The following is a 14,904-nucleotide window of genomic DNA, read 5'->3' as shown; positions in this document are numbered from 1 at the left end:
CAGTAGGAGGTGTGCAGGAGGCAGCTGATCGATGTTTCTCTCTCATCGATGTTTCTAGCTCTCTATCCCTCTCCCTTCCTCTCTGTAAAAAAAATCAATAAAATGTATTTAAGAAAGAAAGAAAGAAAGAAAGAAAGAAAGAAAGAAAGAAAGAAAGAAAGAAAGAAAGAAAGAAAGAAAGAAAACGCAAGCCCCGGACTTGGCTCTGCAGTGAATTCCTGGTGTGCTCCTCGGCCAGCCGCTCCCCAACGCTGTGCCCAGGGAGGCGAGGAGGGACTCGAGTCGCTAGGCCGGGCTGACTGTGACACCTTTCTCGCTCCAGGGTTCCAGGGTTCTAGAGTTCTGCTCACCCTTCTCCGTCTTCTTTCCTCAGACTGGCCTGCCCGTGCCTTCCATGAACAGAGACGTCCCCGAGGGGCCCCTCACAGGTGGAGACCTGGTGCCCCAACCCCGCACTCACCGCTGCCTGTCTGCGGTTGAACCCAGAGAGCAGCTGGAGGAAGAGGAGGAGGACGAGGGGGAAAAGAAGGAGAGAGATGGCTTCCACGCTGTGCCGCTCCGAAGATCGGGGGCTTTCCGTGCCCATAACCACAGCTATGACCCCCTCAAAAGACATAGTTGGGGGCCAGACAGGGAGCATCTGAGCAGGTAAATCCCCGGGGGCCTCCTGTCCCTACTTCTCTTAAGTCCGAGACCTGGTTCAAAAGGAATGACTCCCTCCTTCCTTCTCTGGAGGCTTAGGACCCAGGCCTTGGTGAGCCCTTGGGAAAGATGGACCCTGCCTTTCAAGATGTGGCTTTGCCTGGTGTTTCTAGCTCCTTCTTTCTCCCTGGTCTCGAGGGGCAGGTGGGGGTGGGAGTAGAGAAGGGGAGGTACAGGGTTGGGGTATCAGGACACTTGGTCTTGTTGCTTCCATCTCCTACTTTGGATTTAAAAGAACCATACAGCCCTGACCGGTTTGGCTCAGTGGATAGAGCGTCAGCCTGGGGACTGAAAGGTCCCAGGTTCGATTCCGATCAAGGGCATGTACCTTGGTTGCGGGCACATCCCCAGTGGGGGGTGTGCAGGAGGCAGCTGATCGATGTTTCTCTCTCATCAATGTTTCTAACTCTCTATCCCTCTCCCTTCCTCTCTGTAAAAACTCAATAAAATATATTTTTTAAAAAGAACCATACAGCGGTTCAGTGCTGGAAGGGACTCAGGGATCATATGGTCCAGTTTCCTCATTTTACAGATGAGGAAACAGGCCCAGAGAACTGTGGGAGGTTTACTGAGAGAAGTGGTTCTAGGGTCGGGGCATTGACCCAGCCCCTTTCCCGAACTGCTGCCTCCTTGCTGGCTCCAGGCTGAGGCAGACTCAGGATGTCTTGGACATCATAGTGCAGTCCCGCCACGGGAGAAGTGTGGCTTTGCGCAGAGGTCTGCATCTGCCTGGCAGACCAGAAAAGAGGGACCCATCTCTCCCCCCCCCTCCCTGGAAAATCCCTGACCACTTCCCCCCAAACAGAGGAAGTCAGAAGAGAAGGCCCAGGGGTCAGCATGAAGAGTTCAGTGTGAGTGGTCATTGTGAGTGCCTGCTAGCGATGGAAGGGCCCTGTCTCTCTGCTTTGGCAATGGTGCCCTGGCACAGGTTCCCTTAGCTCCGGTGAGTAGACCAACCTCTTCTAGCTCTTGGGCAGGGCTGGCTGAGCAAAGAAGGGGAGAGGACCCTGCGCCTTGGGCCAGAGCTTGAGCGAAAAGCCTTGCCTGCAGGGCTCATGGCACTTGCCTAAGAGCAGCCCGTTGAAGGCAGAGATGCCGTGGGTACCCCTGATGTGGTGCTCACCGTACCTCAGGTCTTCCAGATGTCTCCTTTCACTATCAGGCACTAATTCTGCCCCCTGGGTAGAGAGAGAAGGGGTCTCTGGATACATCATCTAGATGAGTAGGGACAAAAGTTGTCTTTTAAGAAAGCAGGCAGGGAGTGAGAATCCAGCTTGCTCTTTGCCTCCCGCCCTGGGCACTGGAGGGCAGTACTGTCTTATGACCACCAGGGGTCACCCTTGCCTGCAGCCAGCTCTGCAGCTCTGCCAAAGCACAGCTCCAAAGAGAGGGAGGCCAGATTGAGTCATGGCTGTGCCTATGCCAACAGGAAGGGTTGGGCTGGGGGCAAGCAACAGGGCTGGGCTGAGGCAGTTTTCCTCTCTTGTGCCCATCACTGGCCATTGGGTGCAGAGGGCAGTGGTGGCCATGTGTGTTTCAGGAGCAAACTGCAGGCATCGGGATGCGCTGGGGCCCAGGAGGCTGCCTTACTGCAGAGCCAAGAGGACCTGGGCACATTCCTGGAGCCGCAGCACCACGGTGGCCAGCCTTCCAGTGTGGTATGGACAGACACACTCCCAGGGAGCCCCCGCCTCCTCCCCTTCCCGCCCCCTTGCCTTCCCAGCCATCACTCTGTGCCTCTTCTGTTCTGCCAGCTGCTGGGTCTCCCTGTGCCCAGGCATCACTCCATCTGACTGACTCTGAATCTCTGGTCTGTACCCCTCTGTCTGCTCCCTGCGTCTGCGTGCTGAGCACCCCACGCTTGGTCGCCTGCCTCTGTCTCTTTTCTCTAAGACTCTCTGTTCCTTCCTTTCTGGGTCTGGGTCTCTGTGTTGATGTAGACATCTCTATTCCTCTCTCATTCAAAGGCCCCCTGTTCCCCTAATTGTTATAACCACTTCTCAGACTTGAAGCTGAGCTTATTATTTGTGGGATGAGACTAGGTATCTGGTACCCTGGAAGACAAGAGTTCTCCAGCAAGATAACCAGAAGATTATTAAATGAGAAATATAGAGATTGCCCAGTCTTCTGGCTTAAGGGAACACAACTGGGGGTTCTCAAACCAGCGCCCACAGACCACGGAGGGCACACCAGGGCTGTAGAGACCGCACTTGGTCAGCCAGCGAAGAGTGCCTCACAGAAATGTCTCAAGCCCGGTGACTAAGAGGCTGCCTCCCTCCCAGCTCGTCCTCCAGCTGGCCAACGGGCCCAGCCCAGCCTCCCTTTCCGGTGCCCGTGGTGTGGGAGAGGCTGAGGGAAAGGAGCTGTTACATGATACAGCCTATCAGGGGGGCAGCGGGCCCCTCGCCCACTTTCCCCCATCAGCCCCTCTGCATGTCTTCCTTGCCTCCATGTCAATGCGGCGTGGTAGAAAGAACAGGGTTTCCGAATCAGACTGACTCCTAGATCCTTCCTTTACCAGCTGAACACTTTATTTCATCTTCCTGAAAATCAGGGTAACAAAAACGGCCTTTCAAAGGTGTGATTCTTAGATGACAAAAAGTTGTCCAAGTGCCCAGTGCAGAGGCTGGCATACAGGATGAGCGTGAGAAAGAACAGTTTCTTTTTCCTCTTCTCTCCTCCATTCCTTCAGCCTGCTTTCCCTCTCTCCTGCCTTTCTCTCCTCCTGCCCACTCCACCCCTGATTGGTACGCTGTGTCTTCTTCTTTCCCCCATGGGCTACAGAGGGCAGCGGGGCAATGTTTTTCTAGGATTTTTCTCTGCCTTCCTGCTCTGATTCCCCTCCTCTCGCCATCCAATCTTTAAGCAATTCCCTCATATTTCTCCTTCTCTATATGTTTGGGGTCTTTTTGTTTCTCCCTGCAATAGCCAGTGGATATACGTTCTTCACCAAAGTCCACAGACCAAAAGTCTGAGACTCCTTAAGCTAGACTAGGGCTTGCAGACTGTGGGCCCAGGAGCCAGGTCTAGCTCCAAAATTTATTTTGTTTGGCCAGCCTGGTGCTTACACGTCTAAAAATTCAGATGTCCTTAAATGGGACCTGTGCTCTCTCTCCAGTTTGCCAGAGTGGTTAATTCTGTCTCTTGTATTTTTTCATTTATATTTTATTTAATTTATTTTAAATTATTTTTTAAATATATTTTTATTGATTTCAGAGAAAAAGAGAGAGATAGAAACATCAATGATGAGAGAGAATCATTGATCAGCTGCCTCCTGCACGCCCCACACAGGGGATTGAGCCTGCAACCCGGGCATGTGCCCTGATGGGGAACCGAACCGTAACCTCCTGATTCATAGGTCGACGCTCAACCACTGAGCTACACTGGCTGGGTCATTTGTCTTTTAAATATAATATTTAAAAATGAATGCCCAATAAATCAACCACCCATCTCAAGGACTAAAACATCACCAATACGTTTATCTTTACTTATGTCTTCCTCTCTTATTCCCTTGGCTCCCATAGAGGCAATCACTATCTTGATTTTTCTTTATCATTCATTTAATTTTTAAAATAGTTTTAACACAAATATATGCATCCCCTAATATGACATTATTTTTTCTTGCTTCTGAATTTAAAAACAATGATGTTATAGTATACACATTTTTCTATAATTTTCATTCAGCATTCTGTTTCTAATTTTTATTCCTGTGTTGCAAAAAGCTATAGTTCCTTCGTTTTCATTTCATTCTGTTGATGGACATTTGGATAATTTCCATTCTTTGCCATTATGAAGCACATTACTAGGAAATCATCATAATAATAAAAGAATGAAATGTTTCCCACCATAGTGGATTCTTAAGCTCGTGCTGCACGTATGCGGCGTGCTAGCTGGATGTTTGGGCATAATTGTTACACGTTGGGCGTGGAGGGCACACAGGTTGTGTCTTCAAAAGGGCCTCACTTGCCTCCTGCAGAGCACCAATCGCTGTGCTCTGGGAGCGCAGATGTTTCGAAGTCCTGAGCAATTTCTCGCACCAGAGGCTGGACGGGACGTTTGCAAATCAGAAGTTCAGTGGACTTCCAATAACATCTAATATTTAACGAAGTGCCTCAGAACCAGGCCTGTAACGATGAGGTTTCTTCACCCCTCCGGTAGAGGGCGCACCCTTTTGAGTGGCTTTGGTAGCCAGTGGCTTTACTACCGGTCAGTTTGTGGGCAGTCTGCTTTGCAGGAGCCATGCTATGGAGCCCTCTTTACTTACCCGCCTTCTCCTTGGGCTGGAGCTCTGTGCGTCAGATGCGGCATCGATGCTAGAGAGCAAGGGCTGCAGACACCAGCTTGTCTTTTTCTTACTGATTTGTAAAAGTCCTTCATCTGTTCTGGATTTGAGTCTTTTGTCAGATATGTGTATTGTGAATATTTTCTCCCAGTGTGCATTTTTACTTTTAAAAAGTATTTTTATTGATTTCAGAGAGGAAGGGAGAAGGAGAGAGAGATAGAAACATCAATGATGCAAGAGAATCATTGATCGACTGCCTCCTGCACGCCCCACACTGGGGATCGAACCTGCAACCTGAGCATGTGCCCTGACCAGGAATTGAACCATGACCTCCTGGTTGATGCTTAACCACTGAGCCACACTGGCCGGGCTATCAAAGATTCTTTATTCAAACTACTGGAAAGGGACTTCTGGGTTGTTTCCTATGATTTCTATGACACGGATTATTGGAAATGATTAAAATTTGCCTTATGGCCTGATATTTGGTCAGTTTTGTGATGCTCCAAGTAGGTTTGGGATAAAGGTATTTTTGAATGGTTGGGCATGTGGTTTATAAATACTTTTATTCCTTATTGTCTTAAACCCAGATGACCTCAGTTTTTCTCATTACATGTCTGGCCTCCATAGGTTGAGTTTGTCATCTCTGGAAACCATTCAGGGTAAATCTTTTCTAAGACGTTCTCTATATTAAGGAAACCTGGGCTTGAATTGCACAGAGTGATGACTAGTAACTAGCAGAAGAACTTCCCAGTTATTTCAATGGAATATCCCAGATATGGATTGTGATGGGGGAGGGGGTGAAAGGTTTGAGGCCCTGAAGATGGGCCATGTTGTGCGGGGAAAGTGAAAAGCATGGGGAGTAGGGGAGATGGATGAAGCCCGATCTTTGTGTGAGGATTCTTGATGTGATTCTAGGGTCAGGGTTCCTGTCATCCATCTGCTGGCCCTTTGGACCGCTCAGCCACTGGCATGCTTTCTAAGTCTGTATCCATGAGTGGCATCAATTGCTTCTCGAGTGGCTCAGATCCAGCGGGTGAGTCAAAGTGGGGAGCAAAGCAGTGGTAGCTCCCCCTGTCTGTCTCACCACCACTCCTGGGGTGAGCTATTTAGGGTTCAGATATATCCTGGGTTATATCTAACTATAATTTGGAAACCCCAAAATGCCTTTATTGAAATGAGAGATTTGAATTCAGGACTCTGGCGTTCCGACACGCTCCTTCCAATGAAGGAGAACATCGGACACCTGAGGCTCCCCAGCCTCCCTTCTCACCAGAGACGGAGGACAGTTAACTGCAATGTACCTTGTCCTCAAGATGAGGCACTGGGAGCTCACTGTGAACCTCTGTCCTCCCCATCCACCAGAGACAGGACGGAGACACTGGGTCCTCAGCCCCCTTCTCCACAGAACCCTGGTGCCCTGTTTCCCTGGCTCCCAAGTTCTCCAGCTCTGCTCAGACCCCGCCCTCCCTCCCTGCTCCCCAGAGCTCGCCCTCAGGAATGGCGTCACATGCACCTGCAGCTTGGGAACCTGATCCAGGTGGAGGGGGTGGGGGAGGCAGCCCTGGACGCCTTTGTCTGGCTTCAGCTGGACACTTCTCGTCTCCTTTTGTGTTGGCAGGAAATTTGTCCCAGTCCTCTGCTGCTAACCTCAGCCAAAGGTAAGTTTGGGGAGATTTGGAGTCCTTTAAAGGCCTAGGTGGGGGCGGGGTGGCGCTTCCTAAACATTGCTCCCCTTAACATTTCTGATCAAAGACCTCCAAGTATCTTCCTCCCTGAGCCGCATAGAATTGACCCAGGGAAGGCTCCGGAAGGTTCTGGTAGCCCATGGGATGGGGACGAAATTAAAGAGAGAAACGGAGTATCCAGATGACAGGGTGTCAGTTAAATGAAAGAGAGCGAGAGTTCATTGTCAGTGCCGGAAAGGTGAGCAGGCAGAGAGAAGGGCTGTTGGACAGTCTTAGGGAGAGACAGTGACCAAGGACCACGAATCAGCTTTGATGGCTCAGGTAACTGCCCAATGGGCAGTGGCTCTAAGGAGAACCCCAAGGGGAGAGGGCAGAGGCTGAAGGCATAGGTCAGGAATCCGGGCGAAGGCTGGGAGATTTCATCGACTATGTCCATAAGCATGCAAAATCAGCACCTGTTTATTTGGCTCCTGCGGCCGAAGCCTGATTGGAGTAGGCCAGCCCTCTAAGACAGTGCGGGTGTGAGAGCTAGTAATGGGCCCTTTAAGATGTCAGGCTGATTTGCGGTCCGAAAATCTCTAGCTGACACATCCTCCTGGCTCTGGCTTTGGGATTAGCTCATGGGATGGGGCTGATGAAATCCCAGGAAATTCAGTCCTTATTGGCTTTAGGCCCAGAGGCCCTTTCCAAACAGCAGAGGGGGTCCTACACAGGGCTCTTGTTTGAGGAGGGGAAAATGCCATCCCCGAGAGCTCCCACCCCATACCGCTTCCGCTGGGAGCAGCCTGAGAGAAGATTGGGCCTGGATGGAGGAGGGGGGGTGTCTGCATTTATCTGGGAGGAGCCTGGAGTCTCCTCATAAATAGAGGGGCCTGGAAAACTAGCCCTTCACATCCAGGAAGTCCTAGGAGGTGGGGGTGGGGAGTATCTTTCCTCTGAGTCCTTCCTTTACCTTCCTCTCCCTTTTTCTGAGTCTTTCCCCTCATATCTCCACTTCCTTTCTCCTTATCATGGCACCCCCCTCCACCATCTCTCTGGAGTATCTTTTCACCTCTTCCTTCTCCTTCTGCAGCTGTAGCCATCTGGACCGGGGTTCGGACACCTGGGTAGGCTCCTCCCTGCGACGAACCTTCAGCTTCCTCTTGGGCATGACCGGCAAGGCCAAGGTAAGAGTCAGCTGGGGAAGTGGGGCGGCCTGGGACCCACTGCCCCTCCAGCTCCCTTCCTCCCCACCCCTGGGAGACAGAGACTCGGGGCCATGTTCAAGTTTTAAGGGAACACATGCCATCTCTCCCAGCCTTCCTCCTGTATTCCAGTACACCGCCTTTCCTCTGTTTTCCCCAGGGCTGCAGCTTAGCAGCCAGCTGTGGACAGCTGGAAGAGACAGCCAAGAGCCTGAGCAGCTGCGGGGTGGACTAGCCCTCCTTTTCTTTAGGCCTCACATAGCTAAGGGGTGGGCAGCAGAAACCATAACCATTGGGCATAATAATAATAATAGTTACAGCGATACTCTACTTCATCTTTTAAAATATACTTTTATTGATTTCAGAGAGGAAGGGAGAGGGAGAGAGAGATAGAAACATCAATGATGAGAGAGAACCACTGTTTGGCTGCCTCCTGCACACACACACACATACACACACACACACTGGAGCAGAATCGAACCCAGGACCCTTCAGTCTGCAGGCTGATGCTCTATCCAGCCAAACCAGCTAGGTCTACACGTTACTTCTTCATAGAGTGTTAGCATTTATGAGATGTTTTAAAATCATAATTTTCTAGGTGGACACGGCAGCTGCAGGAGTTGAAAATAGACTGTAGGCAAAGAGGCGGCCAGGAAGGTGGATGAGTTGGAAGCAGGTGCACACGGTCCATGGGAGGCCTAGTGCAGTTCTGACCCAGGCAGGTGAAGGCACATCGCTCTTTCTTATTGCCAGCCTCCGGGCTCTGGTGAAACCGGGGGCTCTGCCTGCTACTCAAATTCATGTCCACTTCCTTCATTTTCTGGGCCACCCCCCTTTTCTTCTGGTGGCCTCCCCAATTATATATGTACTTCCCAACCCAAGGTGGCTCCTGAGCATTGAGAGACACCCCAGAGCGGTCATCACCTATTCACTCGGAAGAATCAGAGGAGTCTCACCTAGGAAGGTTGTCCAGGCTCCTTCTGGCCCCACCCGCAGAGCCAGGGCTCTCTCCTCGGCCAGCCTTTTAGCCAAGATTCCCCTTCCTCTGGGTGGACAGGGAAGGCAGAGACAAAGCCAGGTTGTTAGCACCTTCTCACTACAGGCCAAAGTGGGGAGTTGAGGCTTGAGACCAAGTAATCTGAGAAGGGGGGGAGGGGTCCTAAAGCTGGGGGTAGGGGAGGGAGGCAGGGCAGTGAGGCCTGTCCTCTGGGGGGGGGGGCGGGGGGGGCGGGGGGGAGGAGAGCTCTTTAAAGAACAAAGCGAACATGAGGCCTGGGGTCTGAGTCCCATTTCCCACAGGCGCTCTGGCTCAGTGCAGGGTGTGAGTCTGCTGGCAGAATCGCCCTCTTTTCCTGCAGTCATGTGCCCACTCTTGACCTAACAGTTTGGTGACGGGTTGAGTAACCCGGTGAAGGGGAATGTGGGCAGAGACTTTGGAGTCCAGACAGGCAGCAGGAAAGCGCCAGAGTACATGAGGACATCGTCCCATGTGGCCTTTCCTCACCGCAGCCTCTGGTCCTGTGGTCCTGTTTCCTTCTGTCATCTGGTCCATTGTCCTTCCACCCTCGTGAATGTGTGTGTCTGCTGCACCGAATCTCTTCTTCCCCTTCCTCCCAGCTCAGGATGAGGGGCTGTGAGCAGGTAAACAGCAGGGGTGGGGCTGGAGAGAAGCTCGGTCAAGCAGCGAGAGAAGGAAGTGGCTTATTCCTTCCTACTTGACCAGCATTGTAGGGCTGACAAAACACTTTTCCAGAGGTCATCTTATTTAATTCTTACAACATCCTGGGAAAGATAAATATTTTAATCTCCGTTTCTCAGGCAAGATAACTTAGAGCCTAAATTGCCTCTGCTTGTCAGTAAAGCTAACGGAACAGTTTATCCCTTCTCTTCTTCTGCCGTCTTCTGATGGATGGCCACTGGAGTCAATTATGTCTTAATCCTCCCTCCCAGAATGCACAAGATCCAGAGTAACAGTAAGAAAAGCAAGCTTCCTCCTGGGCACTGGAGTGCTTGGGCCCAGGTATCCCTGTGGCTCCGTCTGTTCACTTCCTGGCCCTGACTCGGACTCTAACAGCCAGGTTCTTCCCTAGATGGTCTTCCCACCCATGAAATGTGGGGGACACACCTGTTAGGTTAAATGAGCTAAAGAAGATAGTGGCCACTTTTATTTTTATTTATTTATATATTTTATTGATTTTTCTCACAGAGAGGAAGGGAGAGGGATAGAGAGTTTGAAACATTGATGAGAGAGAAACATCGATCAGCTGCCTCCTGCACACCCCCTCCTGGGGATGTGCCCGCAACCAAGGTACATGCCCTTGACCGGAATTGAACCTGGGACCCTTGAGTCCATGGGCCAACGCACTATCCACTGAGCCAAACCAGTCAGGGCTTATTTATTTATTTGTAAAATATTTTTTCTTGATTTTAGAGATGAAGGGAGAGGGTGAGAGAGATAGAAACATCAATGATGAGAGAAAAATCATTGATCGGCTGCCTCCTGCCCTCCACATTGAGGATCAAGCCTGCAGCCCAGGCATGTGCCCTGACCGGGAATGGAACGTGACCTCCTGGTTCATAGGCTGATGCTCAACCACTGAGCCATGCCGACTGGGCTAAACTTAGTACATTCTTCAGCCTTGGCTGCCCACTGGGGTGGGGGTAGGTGAAGCTGGGATTCTGAGCCTGGGAGCCTCTGGACTCCTGGTTGGGGGGGAGTTCCTAGGGCCTTTCAGGAGGTCTCCCCTGCAGGTGCGCTCCTGGAGGAATCAGCTTCTCCCATGGCCCCGGAGAAGTCCTTTCTGCTTTCTATTCGGTCTAGAACAGGCATGGTTCCCTCCTCTCCCTTTTCCTGGTCTTTGCTATATAAGGATCCTAACAGGGGAATGGGTGAAGAAGGAGGTGAAGGAGTTGCTAGGCAGGAGGGGAAGCAGAGGAGCACTGTGGGGGTGGTGCTGTGGGTGAGGAGCCCAACCAGCTCAGCCAGTGGTGAGGCAGTGGAGCCCGAAATAGTGGCAGAAGCTAAAATTGGCGCCTACCAGAGTGCTGAGTTGGACTTGAAACCTGCAGCCTGCCCTACTGCCCGGCTCGCAGGTCTGGGCTGGGCTTCCTCCCTCCTTCCCCCACACCTTTTGGGACTAGAATTGGTCAAGACCAGGCGTCCTCACACTACGGCCCGCGGGCCACATGCGGGTGTTTCTGCTGTTTTGTTTTTTTACTTCAAAATAAGATATGAGCAGTGTGCATAGGAATTTGTTCATAGTTTTTTTTTTTTAAACTATAGTCCGGCCCTCCAACGGTCTGAGGGACAGTGAACTGGCCCCCTGTTTAAAAAGTTTGAGGACCCTTGGTCAAGACTCTGCAAACAGGGGATGCTCCGTCTCAGGGCATCATCCCATGCTTCTGGTTTCTCCAGGGAGGTGGGAGACCCTAGGAGGCAGAAATGAGCTGCAACGTTGAGTGGGTGTAGCTAGCGAGTGGGGGAGGAACTTTCCCAGGAGCAGGAAGCTCACCAAAGGTGGAGGGTGCCTCCAGGCTGGCGCCCCTCCCCCCTCTGGTGGAGAGACTGGCCATACCCCAGCTGCCCCTGGCTGGCGCAAGCTGGTTTCTGGTCTTTTGGTTCGGGCCTAACTTGCAGCAGTGAGAACTAGACACAAGAAAGGACTTCCTTAGCCTCTTAGCTCCCAGGTAGTGAATGCCTCTCCACCCTCAAGTGTTGGGCAGGAGGGGAGGCGAAGGGACCGAGCGAGCGCGGTCAGGAGGCCGCAGAGGGGTGGAGCTTGCAGGAGAATGCTCCCCGCTCCCCTGTCCCCGGAGGTGAACCGTCTCCTTCACGCCCTGTGAACACCCAGCCTCCAGGTCCCCTCGGACTCCCCCGCCCTCTCTGCGCCCCGACCCCCCATTGTCAGGGAGGCTGTCCTCGCCGGCCTGTTTGCTCTGAAGGGCTGAGGGCCGGGGAGGAACTGGTGGCCGGTTCCCTGGGGTTGTGGGGGCGCAGGAACCGTCCGGCCTGCGGGTCTCTGAGCCCTGCAGCCCGGGAGGATGGAGGGCGGAGGGCGGACCCGGGCTGGGACGGGGCCGCGGCGTGGGCAGGGGCGGCTTTTTGGAAGACGACCGCTCCGAGGCGGATCTCCGGGGCCGGGGGACGCTCCCGGCGCTGGAGGGGACCCTCAACGTGTCGGTGGACACCCGCTCCCGCCTCGGAGCTGCCCCAGCCGAGACCCAGCAGTCGGTGCTGGGGGCACCCGCCCTGCTCTGCCCCGCCTCCCCCTTCCTGCGCCGGGGCGGGGGGTGGAGACTCGGGTTTGAGGAACTGGCGCCGGGGCTGCGAGGGGAGTCCGACTTCCTGTCCCCGGAGCTGCGCGTGCGGGGCAGCCCGTCCCCCTCCACCCCCACAATAGCTGGACGCCTGGGCCCCCAAGTGTCCCTCGGGCTCCCCCTCATCGGGGGACTATGTCTCGGATCGAGTCCCTCACGCGGGCGCGTATCGACCGGAGCAAAGAGCTGGCGAGCAAGGTGGGCTCGGCGACCCCTCCCCTCCACCCCGTCCCCAGGGCACCCTCCAACCCCCGCCCACAGGCGCACCCCCTCCCCCGGCTCCCCACGCCGAAATCGGGGAGCATCCCCGGGCAGGGGGCGGGCTGGGTGGGTGGGGACTGGTAATTGGGGAGGGGGAGGGGGAGGGGGCCGGAGACAGACCTCGCTCCACCTCCACCTCCACCTCCACGCTGGGGTCCGGGAGCGCGGACCCGGTGTCGGTGGCCTCCGATCCAGCGGGCCGGGTGTGCGGGGCCTCGGGAAAGAAAGTTACTCGGTAAGGGACAGAGCAGGAGGAGGGGTGTGTGTCGGGGTGGGGGTGGCACCCCCTCCGCCCGGCTCCCACCGCCGTGCTCTCGGCGTCCCCGCACCCCGCAGTCGCCGGCTCGGTTCTTCCCCCTTTGTCCCGCCATCCGGGCAGGAGGGGTGGGAGGGGGGAGTTTCCCGGCTTCCTCCCACCGTCACCTCTAACGCCTCCCTCCCAGACAAAAGTCAGCTCCCCCGCGCAAATGGACTTTCCAGCTGTGATTCAGTTCCCTCTGGCGGGAGGGTGGCCGGGGTCAGGGCGGCGTATTTCCCCCTAGCGGTCTCGCTCAGGTGCAGGGAGCAGAGGTCTTTGTGTAGCTGGGATCCTTTCCTCCCTCCTTAGGGGCCCTGAGCACCCCTGTTCCCGCAGGGCCCCCATCCCTGTCTGCCCCGCCAGCTTCCAAACTCCCTGTTCTTTCAACCTGGAACCCTTACCCTGACCCACTGGGCACTGCGCCCCCTTTGTCCCTCTCCCAGCTCCCTTATTTCTCCGTCTGGGGATGTTTACCAACCATTTAAAGAGCCTGGGTGTGTAATTATCCTCTCCCCCACCTCCATCATGAGGTCTTGGCCGCTCCTTCCCAAGTATCCTTTATCCCTGCCTTTGTACCCAGGCCCACTCCCAAAGGCCATGACCTCTGCACAGCCAGACCCCAGGAAGTGATGAAGCTGACGTGTAGATGAATACGTGAGAGCTAGGAGGAAGGGGGTGCATGCAGACAGCACCTCCCAGCCACGCAGGGTACCCCCACGGGAGCCCTTTTCAGAAAGGCCAGGATGCAGCCCATAACTGGTTTGATCTCTGGCTTCTCTCCCACCCCAGGACCCCAGTGCCCTGTCCCTGGCTCCCACCCGATGCTGATCACTCCCCCCGCCCCCCTTTCTTCAGGCAAGGAAGCTGTACCCTTCAGGAGCCCGCAAGGACGGTGCAAACCCACCCACTCCTAGCTCCTCCCTGCCTACCTGTCTGCAGGCTAAGTTGGGCAAGATTCCACCCTGGAACGTTTCCTGAGCGGGTTGGGATAAGAGTCTGCGAACAGGAAAACAACTGGCGTAGGGCTTAAGACCAGCGGAGGGCTGGGAGAGGTGGCTGCAGGGCGGTGAGCGGTGGGGTGGCCTGTGCCAGGCCAGGCCCCTGCCCTGAAAGTCTGTGTTTATTTTTCAGCCGTTTGAGCTGAGACCCTGGAGTGGAGCCAAGGGGGGGGGGGTGGAGAGCTTTTTGAAACCACGGAAATTTGGTTCCACCCTAAAAAGGAAAGCCATGGGGGAGAGGGGGCACAGAGAGGGCTTCTGGGCGGATAGATACTGGGGGTCCTCTCGCCATTCTTGGGAGGAGCTGGGGGCAGACACCTGGCCCTCATGCGGGCTGTGGGTGGGTGGGTGGGTGGGGAGGGGGACCTGGGACTCTAGGAGCTTGGCTCTTTCTATCCTGGGGTGGCCATGGTGGGGGGGGGGGTTGGGGATCTGGCCGGAGGGTGGGGTATGGGGGGCTGAGGGGGTGGATTTTTGAGGGCAAAGAGGCCACTGGAACTTGTCAGTTTGGGCTGGTCGGAAGAGGAGGGCACCTCCGGAAAGCTGTGGTTACAGAAGGGGGGAGTTGGTTCTTAGCCAACAAACCCTGGATCCCCCCTCCCCCAAGCACGCCAGCTGTCTCTTTTCTTTTTATACTGTGGTGGGAAGGAGAGAGGGGCCTGTGGAAATGAAATTATTTGAGGAAGATGGTCTCTCCTGCTACCCATTTGGGGAATAGCTCAAAGCTAAGCCCTGACCCTCACCGTCCCCCCCCACCCCCATTCCTTTGCTTGCTCCCCAGGACCTCGTGGTAGGAGAAATTTAAGTCAAACCTGCCCTATTTCTCATTCTCACAGTCTTTCTGTGTGGCTTCCCCTCCCCATGCTTCTTTTTTTCTTTCCAGTCCGTTTTTATTCCTTCAGGCTGTCTTCAGCCCTCCACCCCCTCAATTCTCTCTGCTCTACTTCCTACCTCCACAGGCCCCAAACCCAGAGGTCTCCTTTCTCCCGTTAGCGCCCCCCTTCCCTTCCTCCTCCCCCAAGCCCTAACCTTTATACCTGCCCGCCTCTCACAGAACAAAGGGTCTTTTCCTGCTTAGGAGCAAGCAGGGTCCCGAGATCCAGGGGTGGCTGTGGAGTCGGGAGGGGGTCTCCTTGGAATCTCTAACCCCAGCATTGGAGTGTGGCGGGCAGGTGGA

At 54.4% G+C, this 14,904-nt stretch overlaps 1 protein-coding gene across 4 annotated transcripts in view; it reads left to right on the top strand.

Moving 5' to 3' along the window:
* Positions 1-381: 381 nt before the first annotated feature.
* The window catches only part of ARHGEF2 (Rho/Rac guanine nucleotide exchange factor 2), a 37,662-nt gene continuing 23,139 nt past the window's right edge, over positions 382-14,904 (top strand). Inside the window, exons 1-5 of one of the 4 annotated variants that reach the window (XM_079761330.1) lie at positions 382-648; positions 2,243-2,360; positions 5,900-6,017; positions 6,603-6,642; positions 7,742-7,835. In XM_079761330.1, the coding sequence (XP_079617456.1) occupies positions 395-648; positions 2,243-2,360; positions 5,900-6,017; positions 6,603-6,642; positions 7,742-7,835 (624 nt within the window). In that variant the 5' untranslated portion in view covers positions 382-394. Of the gene's footprint in view, positions 649-2,242; positions 2,361-5,899; positions 6,018-6,602; positions 6,643-7,352; positions 7,581-7,741; positions 7,836-11,791; positions 12,369-14,904 lie in introns of those variants that run through there. The other 3 variants (XM_079761329.1, XM_079761332.1, XM_079761331.1) reach the window with 3 other exon arrangements.

This window comes from Cnephaeus nilssonii (assembly GCF_951640355.1).
Source record: "Cnephaeus nilssonii genome assembly, chromosome: 21".
Taxonomy (NCBI): domain Eukaryota; kingdom Metazoa; phylum Chordata; class Mammalia; order Chiroptera; family Vespertilionidae; genus Cnephaeus; species Cnephaeus nilssonii.
Note: the sequence above shows the minus strand (reverse complement) of the source record. Positions and strands in the feature narration are given on the sequence as shown.